Genomic DNA, 17,509 nt, shown 5'->3' with positions numbered 1-17,509 from the left:
TGTAGCTTTTGTTCACAGGAAAATTCATGACAAAGTGGAAAATATCTTACAGGAGAGTCATGAAAATTAGGGTTTGTAAACTACTTTGAAAATGCCAGGTACTATTACCATTATAATAATGTAGTGGTTATAGCCAAATTCTTGCTGTCATTTAACACAAACCATATCATATAGTGTTAATAACTTTTGGAAATATCCAGTTAAGTCAAACTGTTCAGAAAGAGTAAATGTAAATGCCTGCCTTTGGTCCTGAAACCTGCTGGTTGGCACTTTTCGCAGGTGCTGTTTCTGGAAAGTTTTGGAAAGCGCATACTGGAGAGATGGGGTAACTGATTCCTGAGCTAGTAAAACGGAGTCTGTTGTCAAGCTGTAAGAGAAAAATAAAATGTAGAAAAAGAGAGGAAACAGCAGTGCAACAGTAGAAAATCAAGATCTATGCATCTCTAGTTCAGCAATCTATTTTTCTTTTTACTAGTGGTTCACTTAAAATAGAACCCAGACATTCAAGAGCACTAAACTGGGACTCTGGGGGCCTAAGTTTTTTCTTCCTAGCTCTGCCACTGGTTTGCTGGGTGTCCTTAGGAAGGTCAGTTCCCTTCTTGGTATCTCAGTTTCCCCAACGGTAAATGAGAGATCCACTGATGAAAAGTGCTATAAAAGAGCTAGATATTCATATTCTTACCGGTAATCATGACTGGCAGGCTTCAATGACATTTAATTTCATTGAGCATAGATGTAAAAATTAAAAAAAAACTTTGTAATCACAAAATATTACTACAAATTAATGTTGATACATTATAGTGACTAAAGTACAGGAAAAAGCTTGTTTTCCTATGCTTACAGTCTTAAACAATACTTGCAGAAAGTGAATGGATACTAGACAAGGTAAGCATTATTTTACTAGCACTTTTCCTTAACAACAAACCACAAGATTTGACTGTACTCTTATTAGAAGTATATGTAAGTGACACAAGGCTCTGTACATCAAAGAGAAATGTAGCAATGCAAACAGGTTGGTTTCTTTCTTTTTTTTTTTTTTTAAGATTAAACGGCTGCAGATCTACAGGCCTTAGTTACTGGAAGGGGAACAGAACAATAGATAAGTAAAACCTGCTAGCCGAGGTAAAATGGGCACGTGCTAAATACGTAGAACCAAAAAATAATGTAACAACCAAACACTGATTGACTTGAGAACTCCTTGAAAGCATCACCACACATCAAGAGCCAGCAGGCCTACTTTAGTCTCTTTAAACAAGAACGTTTTATGAGAATTTTTTACTCCTCACTTCCCTTGTGCTCTTCAAAATACCTCACTAGCCCTAAGTTAAAAAACTATGTTCATGTAAAAATTAATGACTATTTCTAGAAGTATGAAGATGCCTACCAGCAAGACACACCCCCACTTTTTCTTAGGCAATTTGTTAGTGTTGTAATAGTTTTCTTTTCCGTATATTTGCAGATTTTAAAATTCTAAAGTGAAAGGGACATTCCAGGCAGAGGAAAAATACCTCTACATCTCCTTCCACCTGGTAAATAACTGATAGTTATATAAAGAGCAATCCAGAATACTTTATGACCTCTGTTTGGCAGCATGTCTAGCATGTGTTATATAGTCTCTCTTTCTATTCACATACCGTTTCTGGAGTTTGGTGTAAGTGCAGTGTAATGGACTGTTAGAAAAGGACATTCTTGACTAATTTTAGAGAAGGATCTGAAGAATATTAGACGTGTAGATGCATGCACTTATAAGCATATGCTATTTCACTAGCCCAAACGCATTACACATCTCTGCATTTTAACAGTTTTTATTGCTTATTAAAGACGATGAGAATTTAGGAAGTTCTTATTTATGATACTAGTAATTTTGTTGCACTCATTAACAGTGTACAACATGAGGAGAGAAATTCAATTATAGGGCAAAAGGAATACCAAAGCATTTCTCCTAGGTACTATAAGCACTTCACTTGGTGTGTATCTTTATTTCTAAAAATGTACAGAAAGTACCAAGTTTTATAAGTAGGTAGCTTACCATATTGTGAGGTGAAGTGCCAGTTCTAATAGTGCCATTGCTTGAATGTGTAAGTGGAATGGTAGAAGTTCCCAATATCTCTTGTTTTCTTGCCATCTGAATTTCATTCAGTTGCTTATTTAACCATGTGATTACTATATAGAAAAAAGGAGTAAAACTCTAATTTTCAAGCATTTTGTTTTCCATCCCTTTTATTAGTACTATAAATCGAACACACATTATATCAAAAAAATTGTGAATGATTCTATTTCATGTTATATTAGCGAACAAAACATAATTTCTTTACGCCTTCCCCTCTGGGCTTCTCATCTGATCTGTCCCCTTCCCCCAAACATTTTTCCCTTAGTTTCAGTATCAGGCTCTTTGTCCTGTCCCAATCTGCTCCCTCTGCTGCAGGGACAGCTCATTCCATCTGCATTCAAGTCAGTCAGCAGGATCACAAACCACAACGGGAGTACTGACAGTCTCTGTGCTCTTAGTTCCTGTGTCTGACATCACACAGTGGCTTGCAGCAACCAGGAGGATTGCAAGAAAAGTCATGCATGGCCCCTGCTGCCCATCCCACCGCAAAGTCCCATCTCTCAAAGATGCCAGGCCTGATTAACTTTCCCCTTCAACATCTAAAGATGGCTTTTAAAAAAAAAAAAAAAAAATCAGGTCACCTTAAAGAACATAGTCATCTTTTAAATTTCCATTATTATAACCTGTTGTTCTATTGCTGTTCTATGAAAGATTAAGTATTAATTAGAACCAACTACAGGGAAGTAAACATTTAATAATTAGGGACCCCAGAGCTAGATTTAAGTTCATGGAGTTCAGTATACTTTGGATTATGCCCAACAAGGAGTAAGACATCTAAAAACATACTAACTTTAAGCATGTAAGCTTTCCCACAGACTTCAATGAAACTGTTTACCTGCTTAAAGTTAAGCATTAGTAGGATGCACAATTGGAGCCTATGTTTTCAAAGCATCAATTTGTAACTTAGCTGTGCAATTTTTTGATGTGGGCATGTAGCTTAAATTTAGAATTGCACGTAAACTTTCTCAAATTCTAAACTGTAACACTTAGAAAGTTATAAGGGAAATTTTGTTTTATGTGAAGAACCATACCAAACAAATTTAGGGCTACTATAATACACGGGAAACATGAACTCAGAGGTTACTAAATTATTTGATCCTTGTGGGGTGGCAGGAGTGAAGGGGAACAGCAGGAAATCACAAGTATGCCATGATAGAAATGAGGAAATCTTTTTAGCTTCAAAATGAAATAAAATGTTTAATACAAATTTTTACTCCTGAGAGCATTCTGTGCCAAAAAAAATTAAAAATCCTACACACAGTATTTTAAAATTTGGCAAATTTTATTTCTCAAATGAATGTGGAGGCTCCAGCATGGCATTGGGGAGCACAGACCACTGGCTGCACAGAGGTGGGAGATCACTGTGCAGCTTCCCCAGAGGACATAGACTCAGTGATGAGGCTGCACCCAACTCTGACAGCACAAGAACAGGGCCTGCACCAGGTGTGGGCCAGGCAGGCTCAGCAAAGCAGGATCCAAGTGTGGAGGGGCTTAGTGGGGGTTAATCCAGGTGTGGGTTGAGAGGGTTCTGTGGGGGCCAGTCTGGGTGCAGGCAGCTCAGTGGGGGATCTGGGTGCAACGGTAATGGGACTCTACAGGGGAATCCAGGTGCAGGGGGAGTGGGGCTGGTTGTGGGGGTTGGTGCGGTGGTGATGCTTGGCAGGAGGGTCTGGGTATGAGGGTGTCTGGATGCATGGGGGTTGGGCGGATGAGGGAGTAGCTCCCTGTACTGTGATCCCTTCCTCTGCAGCTGAGGAGCGATAGGTACAGGAAGTGTTTGTGTGGTGGAGGGGGGGGGGGGCGTGTTTGCAGAGCTTCCTACAGTCAGGGAAGAAATCTGAGGGTGGGTCTGATACAATCCCAGATGCTGTGCAGGGGAAGAGGAAGTCCCATCCTCCCCAGCCCAGCTGGGACTAGCAGCTGAGCCCAGTGCCAGGTCTTCCCCAGTCCTGCCCCCTACCCCAGAGCGATTCACCTCTCTGCCAGCTGCCCTGAGCACCCAAAACATACTGCTGGGGAGGGTGGCATGACCACTCTTGTGGCTTCCCAATCAGAAAGTAATTTTTCTGCAGGGGAGCAAAGAAATCTGAGAGGATCATAAATTCTGCATGTGCGCAGTGGTGCAGAATTCCCCCATGAGTAACAAAAACAGGGAGACCTAAAGGAGGAATCCTGTAAACCTACCATTTTCATTGGTTTTTAGCAGTTGCTTGCTTTCTTCCAGTTTTTGTACTGTAGATTCTAACTGTTCTTGCAACTTGCAGACCTGAAATATTTCCATACTAATTACATCAAGCATAATCAAGAAATGTCAATAATTAAAAACTGAAGAAAATAAGTATAAATAAATATCAAGGATTTAGAAGTACAGTTGAGCTTAAAGCAACACTGAAGTTAAGATTCAAAATTAATCATAGTACAAAAAGGGTGTGACTACACAGTGAAAAGATCCTTTTATTCTTGGCATTGATTTCAAAGGCACAAGTGTCAGTTGGCATTGGGCAACTATATATGCCTTTGAAAATCTCTCTCAATTTTTGCCTGTTTCTGCCCTTCAGAAGTATGTTGATTCATAGCTCTGTGTACACTGTTGTATTCACTGAACGTTTTGTACTCTGTAAATTCTAGCCCTGTACAAATATAGGATCTTCTCTCTATTTGTATTTAAAGGAGCAACCAGGTAAAGAGTTTTCATTGTAGGAGTTAGCAAATCTTTTAACAAAAGCTAACTTGAATAGTAACTGAAATCTGATATGGCCCTGAACCCTGGCTGTCTTTGCTGGAAGTTCTGTCCAGATATGAAGTTTGCAGTTCCAAACCACATTCATGTAGTGTTTGTGGGTTTTTTTTTATTTTAAACATGCAAGAGAATCAGAAACCTGAACTGACTAATGTGTTTTCATGCTCAAAACTGAATAAAATACCAAATTGAAACGAAGTATAAAGCATAAATAGTGGGTGAAACTTAGATAAAATATGAAAGACTTAAAAAAATTTCAGTAATACAAGAAAAATCTTTAAAAAAATAACTTTTAATTTGAATGTCTCTTTAGGTCAAAAGCATATTGATCCAACCATTGTTTGTAATTATGTTAGCTATTTTTATTGGACTTCACAATTTGTCAAATTTAGCGCGGTTACTAAAAATTGAATTTTGCTTCAACTGGGCTCTCTATTCCCTCTATGCTATAATCAACCAGAAAAATACACACTAACATTTGCCAGAATTCTATGTTTCAATAAACCATTTAATAAATGGATAAAAGTCATTCAGTTTTATAAAAAGAACAAGTTTACTTGTGGCACCTTAGAGACTAATAAATTTATCTGAGCATAAGCTTTCGTGGGCTACAGCCCACTTCATCGGATGCATAGAATGGAACATATACTGAGACGAGTATATATATATACACACACACACACACACACATATATATATACACACACACACACACACACACACACACATATACAGAGAACATGAAAAGGTGGGAGTTGCCCAACCAACTCTAAGAGGCTAATTAATTAAGATGAACTGTGTCAGCAAAAAACCTTTGTAGACAGTTTTATGGACAGCAATTCAAGGCTAATCCTGCAAACAAATATTTAAATACATGCTTAAAACACATACATAAGTGGTTACAGTGCTAAAACTTAAGATAACGCATTAAGTTACCTCTTGCTCTTTTACTTTAAGAGATTGTCCTGTCTCCTGCAGTTCCCTTTGCTCTTTCTGTAGTTTCTCTTCTTTTTCAGCCAAGAGTTTTTCTTGCTGAATTGTTACTGTATTTTTCAATTTCAATTTACTCATTAGAGTTTTCAGATCTCCTTGTAACTTCTTGATAATTTCGTTAGCCTATTAAACAACATCAGAGCCCTTTCTAAATTAAACAACAATGCATAAAATTAAAAGAAGAAATCCCATAAGGACAGTTTTATGTTTAAACAAACCTTAAGAAGTTCAGCTGATAATGACTTTATTGTTGCTTCAAGTTTTCCTATATGAACTTGTTTCTTCTCTGTATTTTCTTCCAGTATCACCTTCAAAAATCAAAAAGTTTTCCCATTAGCAAGGTTTTGTGCTTCTTGAAAAAGAAAAGCACAATACTTAAATGTGATTTAGATCAAGCTTGTTAACATTTGTGTTAGAAGAGAGAGGTTAACCCCCCTGTGCAATCACTGTAGTTCTTCGAGATGTGGTCCCTGTGAACACTCCATTTCAGAGGGATGCGCCCATCCACCTCCGAATTGGAGATTTTAGCTAGCAGTGCATGTTTGGCCCATGCATGCGCTCTACTAACCCTAGTACTCCGCAACATGGCTAAATAGATCTGTGCAGGCAACCGACTCAATTCCTTCTCTATCGCAAAGCTCCACAGCAGAAAAATCTGAAGCAGAGGGCAAGGATGTGGAGTAGTGAAGCACCCATAGGGGGACACATCTCAAAGAACTAGTTACTGAACGGGTGTGTAACCTCTCCTTGTTTAAACAGTGTCCCTATGGGTGCTCCACTTCAGGTGACTGCCAAGCAGTATCTTCTAAGGAGAGGAAGGGCTTTGGAGTCTAATCCAAAATCGAAGACAGTACAGTAGAGCCAAACACAGCATCAGAAGCTGTGTCATGAATTACTGCATAATGTTCAGAAAAGCTATGTATGGAGGTCCAAGTTGTGGCTTTACATATATCTCAGCAATAGGAACTTTAAGGCAGGCTATTGAAATAGAATGAGGCCCCATTGAATGTGAGTACTCTGGAAAGAGGCTGGAGATGATGAGACCGACAGATATCCATCTAGAGCAGTGGTTCTCAACTTGTGGTCCAAACAGCACACAGCTGCAGCCCATATGACACCCTCAGGGCCACACAGGTAGTATATAGTGTGGATGCAGCCCTCATAACACAGAGAGAGTTGCATATGTTGCCCGCAAGGCAAACAGGTTGAGAACCACTGACCTTGAGAGTCTTTGCTTGGAAACTGGAAATCCCTTAGATCTTCTACAAAAAGATAGAAACAACCCAGGAGATTTTCTAAATGGCTTAGTCCTGTCCAAGTATAAGGCTAGTGCCCTCCTGATGTCAAAATGTACATAATACTGCATCCTCCTTATTCAGGTGTGGATTAGGAAAGCAAACTGGAAGATGAATAGATTGGTAAATGTGCAAGTCAGATGACAGCTTTAGAATTTGGGATGTGGTTGCAATGTGACCTCGTCCTTGAACAATACGGCAAAGCAGGGATATGCCATCAGAGTTTCTATCTCCTCAACTCTTTGAGCAGAAGTAATGATTACCAGGAAGATTTTTTTCATAGATAGGTAGAGAACAGGTTGCCATTGGCTCAAGGATAGGTCTTGTAAAGCATCTGCGACTAAGCTGAGGTCCCAAACAGGGGCAGGATATTTGATTTGTGGACATTTGACTTGCAGTCATCAGATGTGTGTACACTGAAAAGCCTGTAACAGCTGCCCAAGGTACCCTAATGGAACTTAAAAAAACAACTTGTTTTCAGTTTAAGATGTAATTTAGTAGATCGACAGCAAAAAGGATGCAAGTAAATGGTGTCTTAAGTCACACCAGAGACTAAATCTCATCTACTTTTGTAGTTAACTATTACAGATAGACTGCTCCCTACTATGTAATGATACTCCTCACTTCCTCAGAATAGGTTGTTTCTAGCCCAGTGAACCAGTGATCACTCATGCTTTTAGGTGAAGAACCCCAAGGCTGGGGTGAATAATCTGACTGACATCCTGAGAGAAGATGAGGGATGGTCCGGAGGCTTGACTGATTGACAGGCAGCCAACGAAACCATGTCTGTCTTGGCCAGGTTGGAACCACCAGAATAACTCTGGCCTTGTCTTTCCTTATCTTGATCAACACCTTGGATATTAGAGGAATTGGATGAAACACATACAACAGACTTGACATCCAGCAAAGGAGAAAGGTATCTCCCAAGGAGTGGTGGCCCAGTCCCGCCCCCAAGTAGAACTGAAAGCACTTCCTGTTTCTGGCCATGACAAACAGGTCTATCTATGGAATGCCTCAACATTTAAATATGCAGTGGAGTACAATGGGATCTCTCTCCCACTCATGATCCCAAGAGAAGCATCTGCTGAGGCTATCTGCGGTGACGTTTTGAATGCTGGGAAGGTAAGCTGTTGAGATGCTGATGTGACTTCACACACACCAATTCCAGAATCTCACTGCTTTCACTCTCCCTTGATAGTTGATATCAAGCATGCATGACACGTTGTCTATCATGATCTTCACATATTTGCCCTGCTCAACAGCACAGAATGGAGACAAGCATTTGTGATTGTCCTGAGCAGTTTCTATTAAGATGTGCTCCCCCAATCCCAACAGGGATGCATCTGTTCTTATGACTGTTGAAGACAGTTGAGCAAAGATGACTTCGGCACAAATGTTGTAAAAGTCTTTCCACCGGCCAAAGGACTTCTTCACAGCAGTGGGAACCAAGAATAGTTTGTTCAAGCTGTGTTTACTCAGCAAATAAACAGTTCTGACTTACTAGATAGGGGTGTAAACCTATGCGTTGGGAGGTAGGTGTTAGCTGCTACTGCCTAGAGACAAGCTACTATGAATTCCAATCTTCGCACTTGTATCAAGGTGGACTTCTGAACATCTAAGTGCAGTTTCAGGCCAAGAAACAGTGCTATAGCCTTTTGAATGGCCACTGTGGTCGGAGTGCCCCTTTAGCAGCCAATTGTTGAGATATAGAAATATTAGGATTTCCCTATCACTGACAGAACCTTCAAACACACTCTGGAAGTGGAAGAGAAACCAAATGAAAGCACTCTCTATTGAAAATGGTTTTGACCTGTAGGAAGAGTGAAGCACTATATGGAAATATGCACCTGACTGGTTTATTTTGAATTTTTGTATTTCACAAACCTGTTGAGAAACCAGCAAGTACCTGGAATAGAACCTTTATGTGTTGTACAAAACTGGTTCTATAGCATCTAAGTTCAGAAGGAAGTCTATTTCCTGTATTAGAAGATGCTCGTGAAAGGGGTATCTGAAAAGAGATGGGGGAAGGGAAGTAAAGTGGATGGAGTATCCTTCTGATAGGATCTCTAAAACCCTGTAGTGATACACTCTTAAGTTTGTCAGAATTGAGTAAGGCAGTCTGGGCTGTCGAGAGCAGGTTCGGACCCCAGGGAAAAAAAATTTTCAGCTCCCCTAGCAAGGCAGACCGGCTAAACTGGGCCAACGAAGCCAGGCCCCGGGCCCCCTTCTGGACCGCCGGGCCCCGGTAATTTGTACCTCATTGCCTGCTCTTGCTGCCTCCTCCTAAAAAGTCTCTCCTTGTGATTCAGGGCTTCAAGAGAGGATGGGGGAAATTGTTTAGCCTTATCATGGCAATGAGTGATGCTAGGGGTCCTAGAGAATTTTTGGCAATATGCCACCAATTGATCCCATTACAGCGATTGAGTGGGCCCATCCGGTAGGTAGGGGCATCCACAAATGCTAATACCACTGGGATGGAACTTGAGGGTGTCTCAAATATGTTCCACCTCCCTAGCAGTCTCCAGAAAAACACTCCTTTAATAGTCAGAAGGGGAAACGTGAACCAGAATTTGAGAAACCAATGAGAAATCCCCAATATCATCATCATCTTCAACATTTGTAAGTGGCAGCACCAGTAGAAAAAGGTGGTGACTGTCAGTACTGCATGACTATCTGGAGACTTAGCAGTCCTCAGTACAGAACAAAAGGGGAGTCAGGCATTTCTGTCACTGTGAGGTGTTGTGAAAATTTAACCTCCTGCAGTATCAACATGGTAGTCAGTACCGAGGCTGCAGCCTGAGCAGAGGTGATTATGGTAGAGGGAGCAAACGGTACTGTAGGCTTTATGCACTCCAACGAATGACCACTAGATGATAGTCTGATCTTCTGCAGTAATGAAATGGCAAGTACCAAGAACCTGGCTGATTCTTTGAGTACTAACTTAGAAGAGATAGTCTTCTCCTTGTCGTCTCAATCTCATGATAGTACTAATGATGTGCTGGAACCCTTAGATTCTTCGGGTTTAGTGGTGGTAACCGTACCTGAGGAACCTGCAATCTCATGGGTACCGTGTCAGGAACCAGCAGGTGCAAAAGTAGTTGTCTCAATCAGTGACCAGTGCTTCTTTGAAGTAGATTCCCTATCTGGGGAACCCGAGCGCCTTTTCCTAGAGTCTTTTTGAGAGGATTCTTGAGTTCTCTCTTAGAAGCTCTAACGCAGTGTTATGCCAAAGTGGTTGAAGAGCTCAACTTGCTTAGAGACCAGTATATGGAGGGGGTCTCCTAGCCTGGTTCAGAAACTGGACGGACACAGCTCTCCATCACAAGGCAACGCAATTTAATCTTCAGGTTCTTTCTGGCTCTTGATTTTAATGCCAGGAAAAAAATTACACTTCTAAGGGATGTGTGACTTCCCAAGGCAATGGATGTACTGGGAGTGCCGATCGCTCACCAGGATAGCCTCCCGGCATGAAAGCCAATGTTTAAAACCTGAAGAGCTGGGCATACCCTCTAAGCAACCTAAAGTTCCCTGCAGGGAAAAAACCCTGAAAGGACAGTCAATAAATAATAATAATTGATTACTAACTACTATCACTACAACTAGCTAGCTATGAAAAAACCTAGTTGAAATACTCTCAATTCAGACACTTCTGAGGCTCCATCTTAGCCCAAGGCTGCTGAGAAAAAAAACTGAAGGCAGAGTAGAATGCATGTAAGGGACAAACGGGCATTGCTACCTAACATCTCTGATAGAAGATGCAATGGGGCACATGCACAGTTGAAGTGGAGCACCCCTAGAGACACTACTAGAAGAACCACCTCACTAATTTTCACATCACTAATCCAGTTTTTAAATAAACAGAAAAATCTAGTCTCATGTCAGCAAAGATCTAATAGTAAGAGATTAATATATTTTGTAAAAGTAGTGTACATTTACTGTTGGACTACAAAGTATTATAATTGTAACTGAACTACATTTGTCAAAATGAGTCAAATATATTTTTCAGTGCTGTAATCTTAATTCTTTAAATCATGGTTGATCATCTATTTATGAAGTTCACAAAATCTGGTAATCCAGAATTGCCCATTTGTGAATAGCAATTAAGCATGGTTCTACAGTACTTTAGAAACAGTATATTTAGAAAGTAACAGAACCTTTTGTTCTTGTGTTGCATCTAATACTTCTTTTGTCCTAATAATTAGCTGGTCCTTATCTTTGATCTCTTGTTCCAAAACTGCAACTCGTGTTTGTAGCTGATTAATGTGTTTCTCTTTTTCATGGCATTCAGCATCCAGCGTAGTATTCTCCCGACGCAACGACAGCACTTCTTGCTTTGCTCTCTGGCACTCCTACAACATTTGGAAAAAATATTAAAAAACCCAAACACACTGCAATAAACTTAAATTTGAATAAACATATCTAACTCTTAACCAAGGATATCAATAAGACAATAGAAATAGGTTGTAAAAATAAATACTTCAGAACCTGAAGTATGGATTCTCACAACCTGAACATTTGCTGTATTTTCACTGTATTACACTATTTTCACTGTATTACACTGATTACACTGTATCTTGTCTGAGTATATTGATTATGTTATCCCTATACAAATATTGATTTGAAAATACAAATGAACATTCCATACATCTTCTATCCCAGAGAGTTTTGCTTTAAGTTCTCTAATTGTGGAGTCTCCTTTGTATCTCCTTTCTGTTAGGTCCTTGTTGGCAATCTCTAGTTCTGACAGTCGATTCTGTAGCTGTTGGATACTTTTCTGATGCAAGCTTTCCAATTCCTTTTTCTGTTGTTCATGTTGTTGTTGGTACTGAGTCTGCACCTATAATGAAAAGAGAAGTTGGAAAACAAAGGAAGAAGTGCTTCAGTGAACCTAACCTTAAACTAAGAAACTACTAAACGTGTACCAATATTTCTGGTTTATTTTTCCTTCAGTTCTCATACCTGGAGAGCTTTTTCCTTCTCATTTGTCAATTCCTGAGTGTGCTTATTTGTTAGCATTGTTGTATGTGACGTCCATTCACTTCTCAACTTATCTAATTCCCGGCTCTTTTCTGACAAGCTCTGTGTTTGTTGAGACAGCATAAAGAATCTTGAAAAATGTATCATATTATACTGAATAATACTTTGCACTATATTGTGATTTTCATCCAAGGAGCTCAAAGTGCTTTACAGAATGAACTGAATCCTCACACCACCAAGTGACATACATCTCAGCTTTACAGACAGGAAACACAGGGTCAAACAATGACAAAGCTGGTAAAAGAATCATAATTTCCAACCTTATGCTCTAACCACAGAGAAAGTAAAAGTGAATACACTCAACAACCAGGCCCCACAGCACTGTAAAAACCAACTTTTCAGTATGAAAAATACACTTCTTGGTAGCATTTTTCTTTTAAATTTGCATGACAGAAGTATACAGTAATTCCAATTCTATAAAAATTAAAAAAGAATTGTGTTTTTAAAATGTCAGCTCTCTGACAAGCTCACAGAAGGGGAAAAAAAAATGAACACTCAGGCGTTGGCTACACTGGCGCTTTACAGCGCTGCAACTTTCTCGCTCAGGGATGTGAAAAAAAAAAAAAACACACACACCCCTGAGCGCTGCAAGATACAGCGCTGTAAAGCGCCAGTGTAAACAGTGCCGCAGCACTGGAAGCATGGCTCCCAGCGCTGCAAGCTAAACCCCATGAGGAGGTGAAGTACGTGCAGCGCTGGGAGAGGCGCTGCGACTACACTCACACTTACTTCAAAGCGCTGCCGCGGCAGCGCTTTGAAGTTTCGAGTGTAGCCATACCCTGAGGCTCAATAACTTAAGAATGACCAAAGTGCAGTCTGTGTAGCTTTACTGTATGACCCATAGCTGTCATCCTTTAAAAAGGAGTGAAACCACAACAGGGCCCACCATCCCTCTTAAATGGAATTTTAGAACATAAATACCAACAATATTAATTCTATTTTTCTTTGCTTCATACATAACACAAAGCAAAGGGTTCCGAAATATCTCCATTGTGTGACACATTTCAATATAGAGACACAGTCTTGTGAACTACTTATTCTCTTATATCTGATCACATAATATTTCTATGGCAACCACAGCAGGTACTTACGGGGAAAAGTAAAGTGGTTTTAGTTGTGTTTAGTGTGATGTTTTGGCCTTTCAGAACAATTCATCACACTGGCTACTTTTGAACTTCACTTTACCTCCTTCTGCCCTGCCAAAATTGGTTGTTTCTCAGCACCATCTAACCAACCAGACCTCTATTAGCCACCAGCAGTAAATGCACCCTAGGCCACAAAATTCAAAATAAATGCACAGATATAAGATTAGATACAAAATAAGAACAGATAATATTTTACGAAGTCGTCTATAAACTGGACCCTACTGAAATTCTGCAATTTGTAGTACATCTTTACATGTGGTAGGATATACAGAAAATTCAGAAGACTGAACACTTATTATACCAAAGGCAAGAAGGCCTAACATCAATTACCTGCTGTGTATAGCTCAGCTGTCTGGTAAGGTCATCTTCAGTTTTTTTAAGCTTTTGTTCCAATAACGACTTTTCTTCCTACATATAATTGACATTTTAAAATCAATAAAATCTTATTTTCCAATTTAAAAAACATTACTTAGCATCCATATTCCATTATTTCTACATGTAAAGTCCAAAAATACATGTCAATTACGCTAATAACAAATTCTTATCAAGACAGCCTAAATACTAAATTATATATATTTCATGAATCCTAAAGTCAAAACCTTTTTTCCATTGTAAAAACGTAATTCAGTACAAATACAGACAAATCTGAATCAAGATTTCCTCAAGAAAACAGGATTTTTGCACTTTAAACTATTTGAAAAGGAGTTGCATTAACACCTAGATCAGGGGTTGGGAACCTTTGGCACACAGCTCCCTAGGGTAAGCACCCTGGCAGGCCAGGCCAGTTTGTTTACCTGCCGTGTCTGCAGGTTTGGCCAATCGTGGCTCCCATGGGCAGCGGTTCGCAGTCCCAGGCCAATGGGGGCTGCAGGAAACTGCATGGGTTGAGGAATGTGTTGATCACGGCCAGTTGGAGCCGCGATTGGCCAAACCTACGGACATGGCAGGTGAACAAACTGGCCCAGCCTACGAGGGTGCTTACCCTGACAAGCCACATGCCAAAATTGCCGACCCCGACCTAGATGAGGGGTTCTCAAACTAGGGGTCGTGAGGTTATTATGGGAGTGTTGCAAGCTGCCAGCCCCCATGCATGCTGGGGCTCCAGCTGCCACCACAAGCCCTTCAGATCTGGGTAAGTAGAGAGCAGCAGCCGCTGGCCAGGTGCCCAGCTTTGAAGGCAGCACTGACCCCAGCAACAGCGCAGAAGTAAGGGAGAGCAGGGTCTTCACAGCCTGAAAATATTTTCAAAGGAGGTCCCAGCAAAAGAATTTGAGAACCCTGAACAATGTTCCCTCTAATTTTTTATATCCATGTGCGGAATTAATTTTGTTACGTGCACCACTACAGAGGTGATATGTGGTGGGGGCGAGGGGTTCCGAGTGGGGGGGGCAGGGCAGAGGGTTGAGGTGCGGGGGGGGTAAGGGCTCTGGGGTGGGGCCTGGGATGAGGGGTTTGAAGGGCAGTATGGGCTCAGGGCTATGGCAGGGGGCGGGGTGCGAGAGACTGAGGGATCTGGCTGGGGGTGTGGGCTCTCAGGGAGGCTGGGGATGAGAGATTTGTAGTGCAGGAGGGGGCTCAGGGCTGAGGCAGAGGTGCGGGAGGGGGTTGGGGCTCGGGCTGGTTGTGTGGGCTCTGGGGGAGGCTGGGAATGAGGGATTTGGGGTACAGGCTGTCCCAGGCTGCAGCAAGGAGAAAGAACTCCCCCCAGCCCTCTCCCCACCAGCAGCAGCTCCAAGACCAGGGCTGGAGGAGAGCCACCTCTCCCTGCTGCATGCCTGCGTGGCCCCTGATAGCCTGCTGCAAAGCTGCACCGCTTAGAGAGAACTTAGACTCTAACCTAGAGTTTAAGGGCAAAAATCTTTGTGAACCTTTTCTTTTAAAAACAGTTTGTTACAGAGGCAGTTTACATTTACACTGCGCTAAAATAAAAAGGAGACAAAAATTGTGCGTGAAGAAGTTAGTGAGATGTGGCCTATAGGCTGAGGATTTTTCAAACTCTGAGATCATTGTTCATTTCATAACATTATTTAAACCTGATTGCTACCAAGCACATCAATTTTACATACCAATCTATAAACGGCAAACGAAACCACACTGAATTAAATAAGGCTCTGTACTTACGCATGGGTATGCATGTGCGGATCCAACAGCAGGATCAAAAATCTATAACTTTACAGTATTTTACTCTTGCATTTGTACAGCGGGTCAGCACAAAGCCAGGAAGCAACCAATACTGAGAGGCTCAATTAACTCAGCAATTGCATTGCCACATTCATCATATATCTAAAATATCTAATTTCTGCCAATTCAGATGACCAGATTTTGTTTTAAATTAAGGCCATTATTAATTGCAGTTAACGCAACAGATTAACACAAAACAAATTAACTAGATTTAAAAAATAGTGATTAACCGACCTTTTAATCTCCCTGTTAACAAAATACCAATTTAAATTTATTAAATTTTTGAATGTTTTTCTACATTTTCAATATATTGATGTCAATTATAACAGAATACAAAGTGTACAGTGCTCACTTTATATTATTTTTACTACAAATATTTGCACTGTAAAAATATAGTATTTTTCAATTCACCTCATATAAAGTACAGTAGTGCTATCTATCATGATTTTTTTTCATAACTGCACTCAAAAACAAAAACTCTTATTATTCAGCCAAATAAGTTTGTTTACATTTACGGGAGATAAAGCTGCCTGCTTCTTATTTATAATGTCACCTGAAAGTAAGAACAGGCATTCGCATGGCACTATTGTAGCTGGCATTGCAAGGTATTTATGTACCAGAGATGCTAAACATTCATATGCCACTTCATGCTTTGACTTGTAGATAGCAGATATTTGTAATCAAAAATAACATAAAGTGAGCACTGTATTCTTTGTATTGTGTTGCAAATGAAACCAATATATTTGAAAACATAGAAAAAATCCCAAAATATTCATAATAAATTTAAATTGGTATTCTATTGTTTACTGTGATTAATAGTGACTTTTTTAATCTCAAATTGTGATTTTTTTAATAATTTGATAGCTCTATTTTAAACACACGTGCCTTTGATACTTTTATTCTTAGAGAGAGCGTATTGATTTAATTACAATATATACCTATATAACTATTTGCAAAGCCACAACATGAACTAAAATTAACCAAAACAAAAATTAAAATAAAACCCACAACGTTAAGTGTTTGGAGGATCAGGATCTAATTACAGATATTACAAATCTATAATCTTACCTTAATACATTTCAAACAGATTGCTAAAAACTTCTTTATTTCAGCATCATTTCCTGGCAGAAATTTTAGTGAGAGATGTGTAAGATGTTTAAATGGATTTGTCTCCACTACATTTAAAAAAGCAGGTGTGTGATCTAAAACAGATGCTGAAGAAACTAATTGCAGCAAAAACCTTAAAAAAACACAAATGAAATAGAACCACATTTAGTACATAACATATCTTTGTTTACAAAACTATCTGTAAATTTCAGGGTTTTCTTTTCCACTTTATAAAATAATCATCATCAAGGCACTTATCACACAACTGGATCTGTATAGTTCCAGAAGCCCCACCTGCTTGGATTCAGTTGCAGGATCAGGGCCTAAATCTTTACCAAATTAATGTTATGTTAACATAAAAGGGAATCTGATACAACAACAGTATCTTCACATAAATATCGTATAATGCTAGCACCAAAAAGATTCCTGTATGAATAATAAATAAATAAATACAGCCAGTGAATATGTATGAATATGCTTTTTCTGAGATTTTATAAAAGTGAGTCACTCATGTTATATTTGAAATTGCAAATAAAAAGACCTCTAAAGATGCATGCACTTTAAGAGAACTTTGTAAAAATAAACACACTGGATAAGGGGTAACATTTTCAAAGGCACTGAAGTGAAACTTCTCATTTTCAAAAGTGACTTAGGCACTTGAAGCCTAAGTCCCATTGACTTTCCTTGGTCTTATTTTGCTTCTTGGAGTGCTTGGATTATTGTGTGCGTATTTTGTTTAAGAATTTTTTTTAAAAGTTAGTAATGCGGTACCAAAACATTATTTACCTTGGGGTATCTTTGTTTTGTTCCTGAATACACTGTTGAAGTAGATCTACAAATCTTTGTGGAAAAGCAGAGAAATCTACCAAAAGACCTTGCTGGCATTTTAAACTATATAAAG

General features: G+C 39.7%; 1 protein-coding gene across 3 annotated transcripts in view; it reads right to left on the bottom strand.

The window, feature by feature from the left end:
* Positions 1-17,509, bottom strand: part of SASS6 (SAS-6 centriolar assembly protein) — a 29,469-nt gene that overhangs the window by 5,427 nt on the left and 6,533 nt on the right. The window contains exons 4-14 of one of the 3 annotated variants that reach the window (XM_050963617.1): positions 17,395-17,499; positions 16,570-16,741; positions 13,651-13,728; positions 12,098-12,217; positions 11,784-11,975; positions 11,293-11,487; positions 6,062-6,151; positions 5,787-5,966; positions 4,295-4,376; positions 2,030-2,163; positions 242-367 (exon numbers count right to left, since the gene is read on the bottom strand). In XM_050963617.1, the coding sequence (XP_050819574.1) occupies positions 242-367; positions 2,030-2,163; positions 4,295-4,376; positions 5,787-5,966; positions 6,062-6,151; positions 11,293-11,487; positions 11,784-11,975; positions 12,098-12,217; positions 13,651-13,728; positions 16,570-16,741; positions 17,395-17,499 (1,474 nt within the window). The remainder of the gene's footprint in view (positions 1-241; positions 368-2,029; positions 2,164-4,294; positions 4,377-5,786; positions 5,967-6,061; positions 6,152-11,292; positions 11,488-11,783; positions 11,976-12,097; positions 12,218-13,650; positions 13,729-16,569; positions 16,742-17,394; positions 17,500-17,509) is intronic. The other 2 variants (XM_050963619.1, XM_050963618.1) reach the window with 2 other exon arrangements.

The sequence above is a fragment of the Gopherus flavomarginatus genome, chromosome 7, assembly GCF_025201925.1.
Source record: "Gopherus flavomarginatus isolate rGopFla2 chromosome 7, rGopFla2.mat.asm, whole genome shotgun sequence".
Taxonomy (NCBI): Eukaryota; Metazoa; Chordata; order Testudines; family Testudinidae; genus Gopherus; species Gopherus flavomarginatus.
The sequence above is the reverse complement of the archived record's forward strand: the minus strand, read 5'-3'. Positions and strand labels throughout refer to the sequence as shown.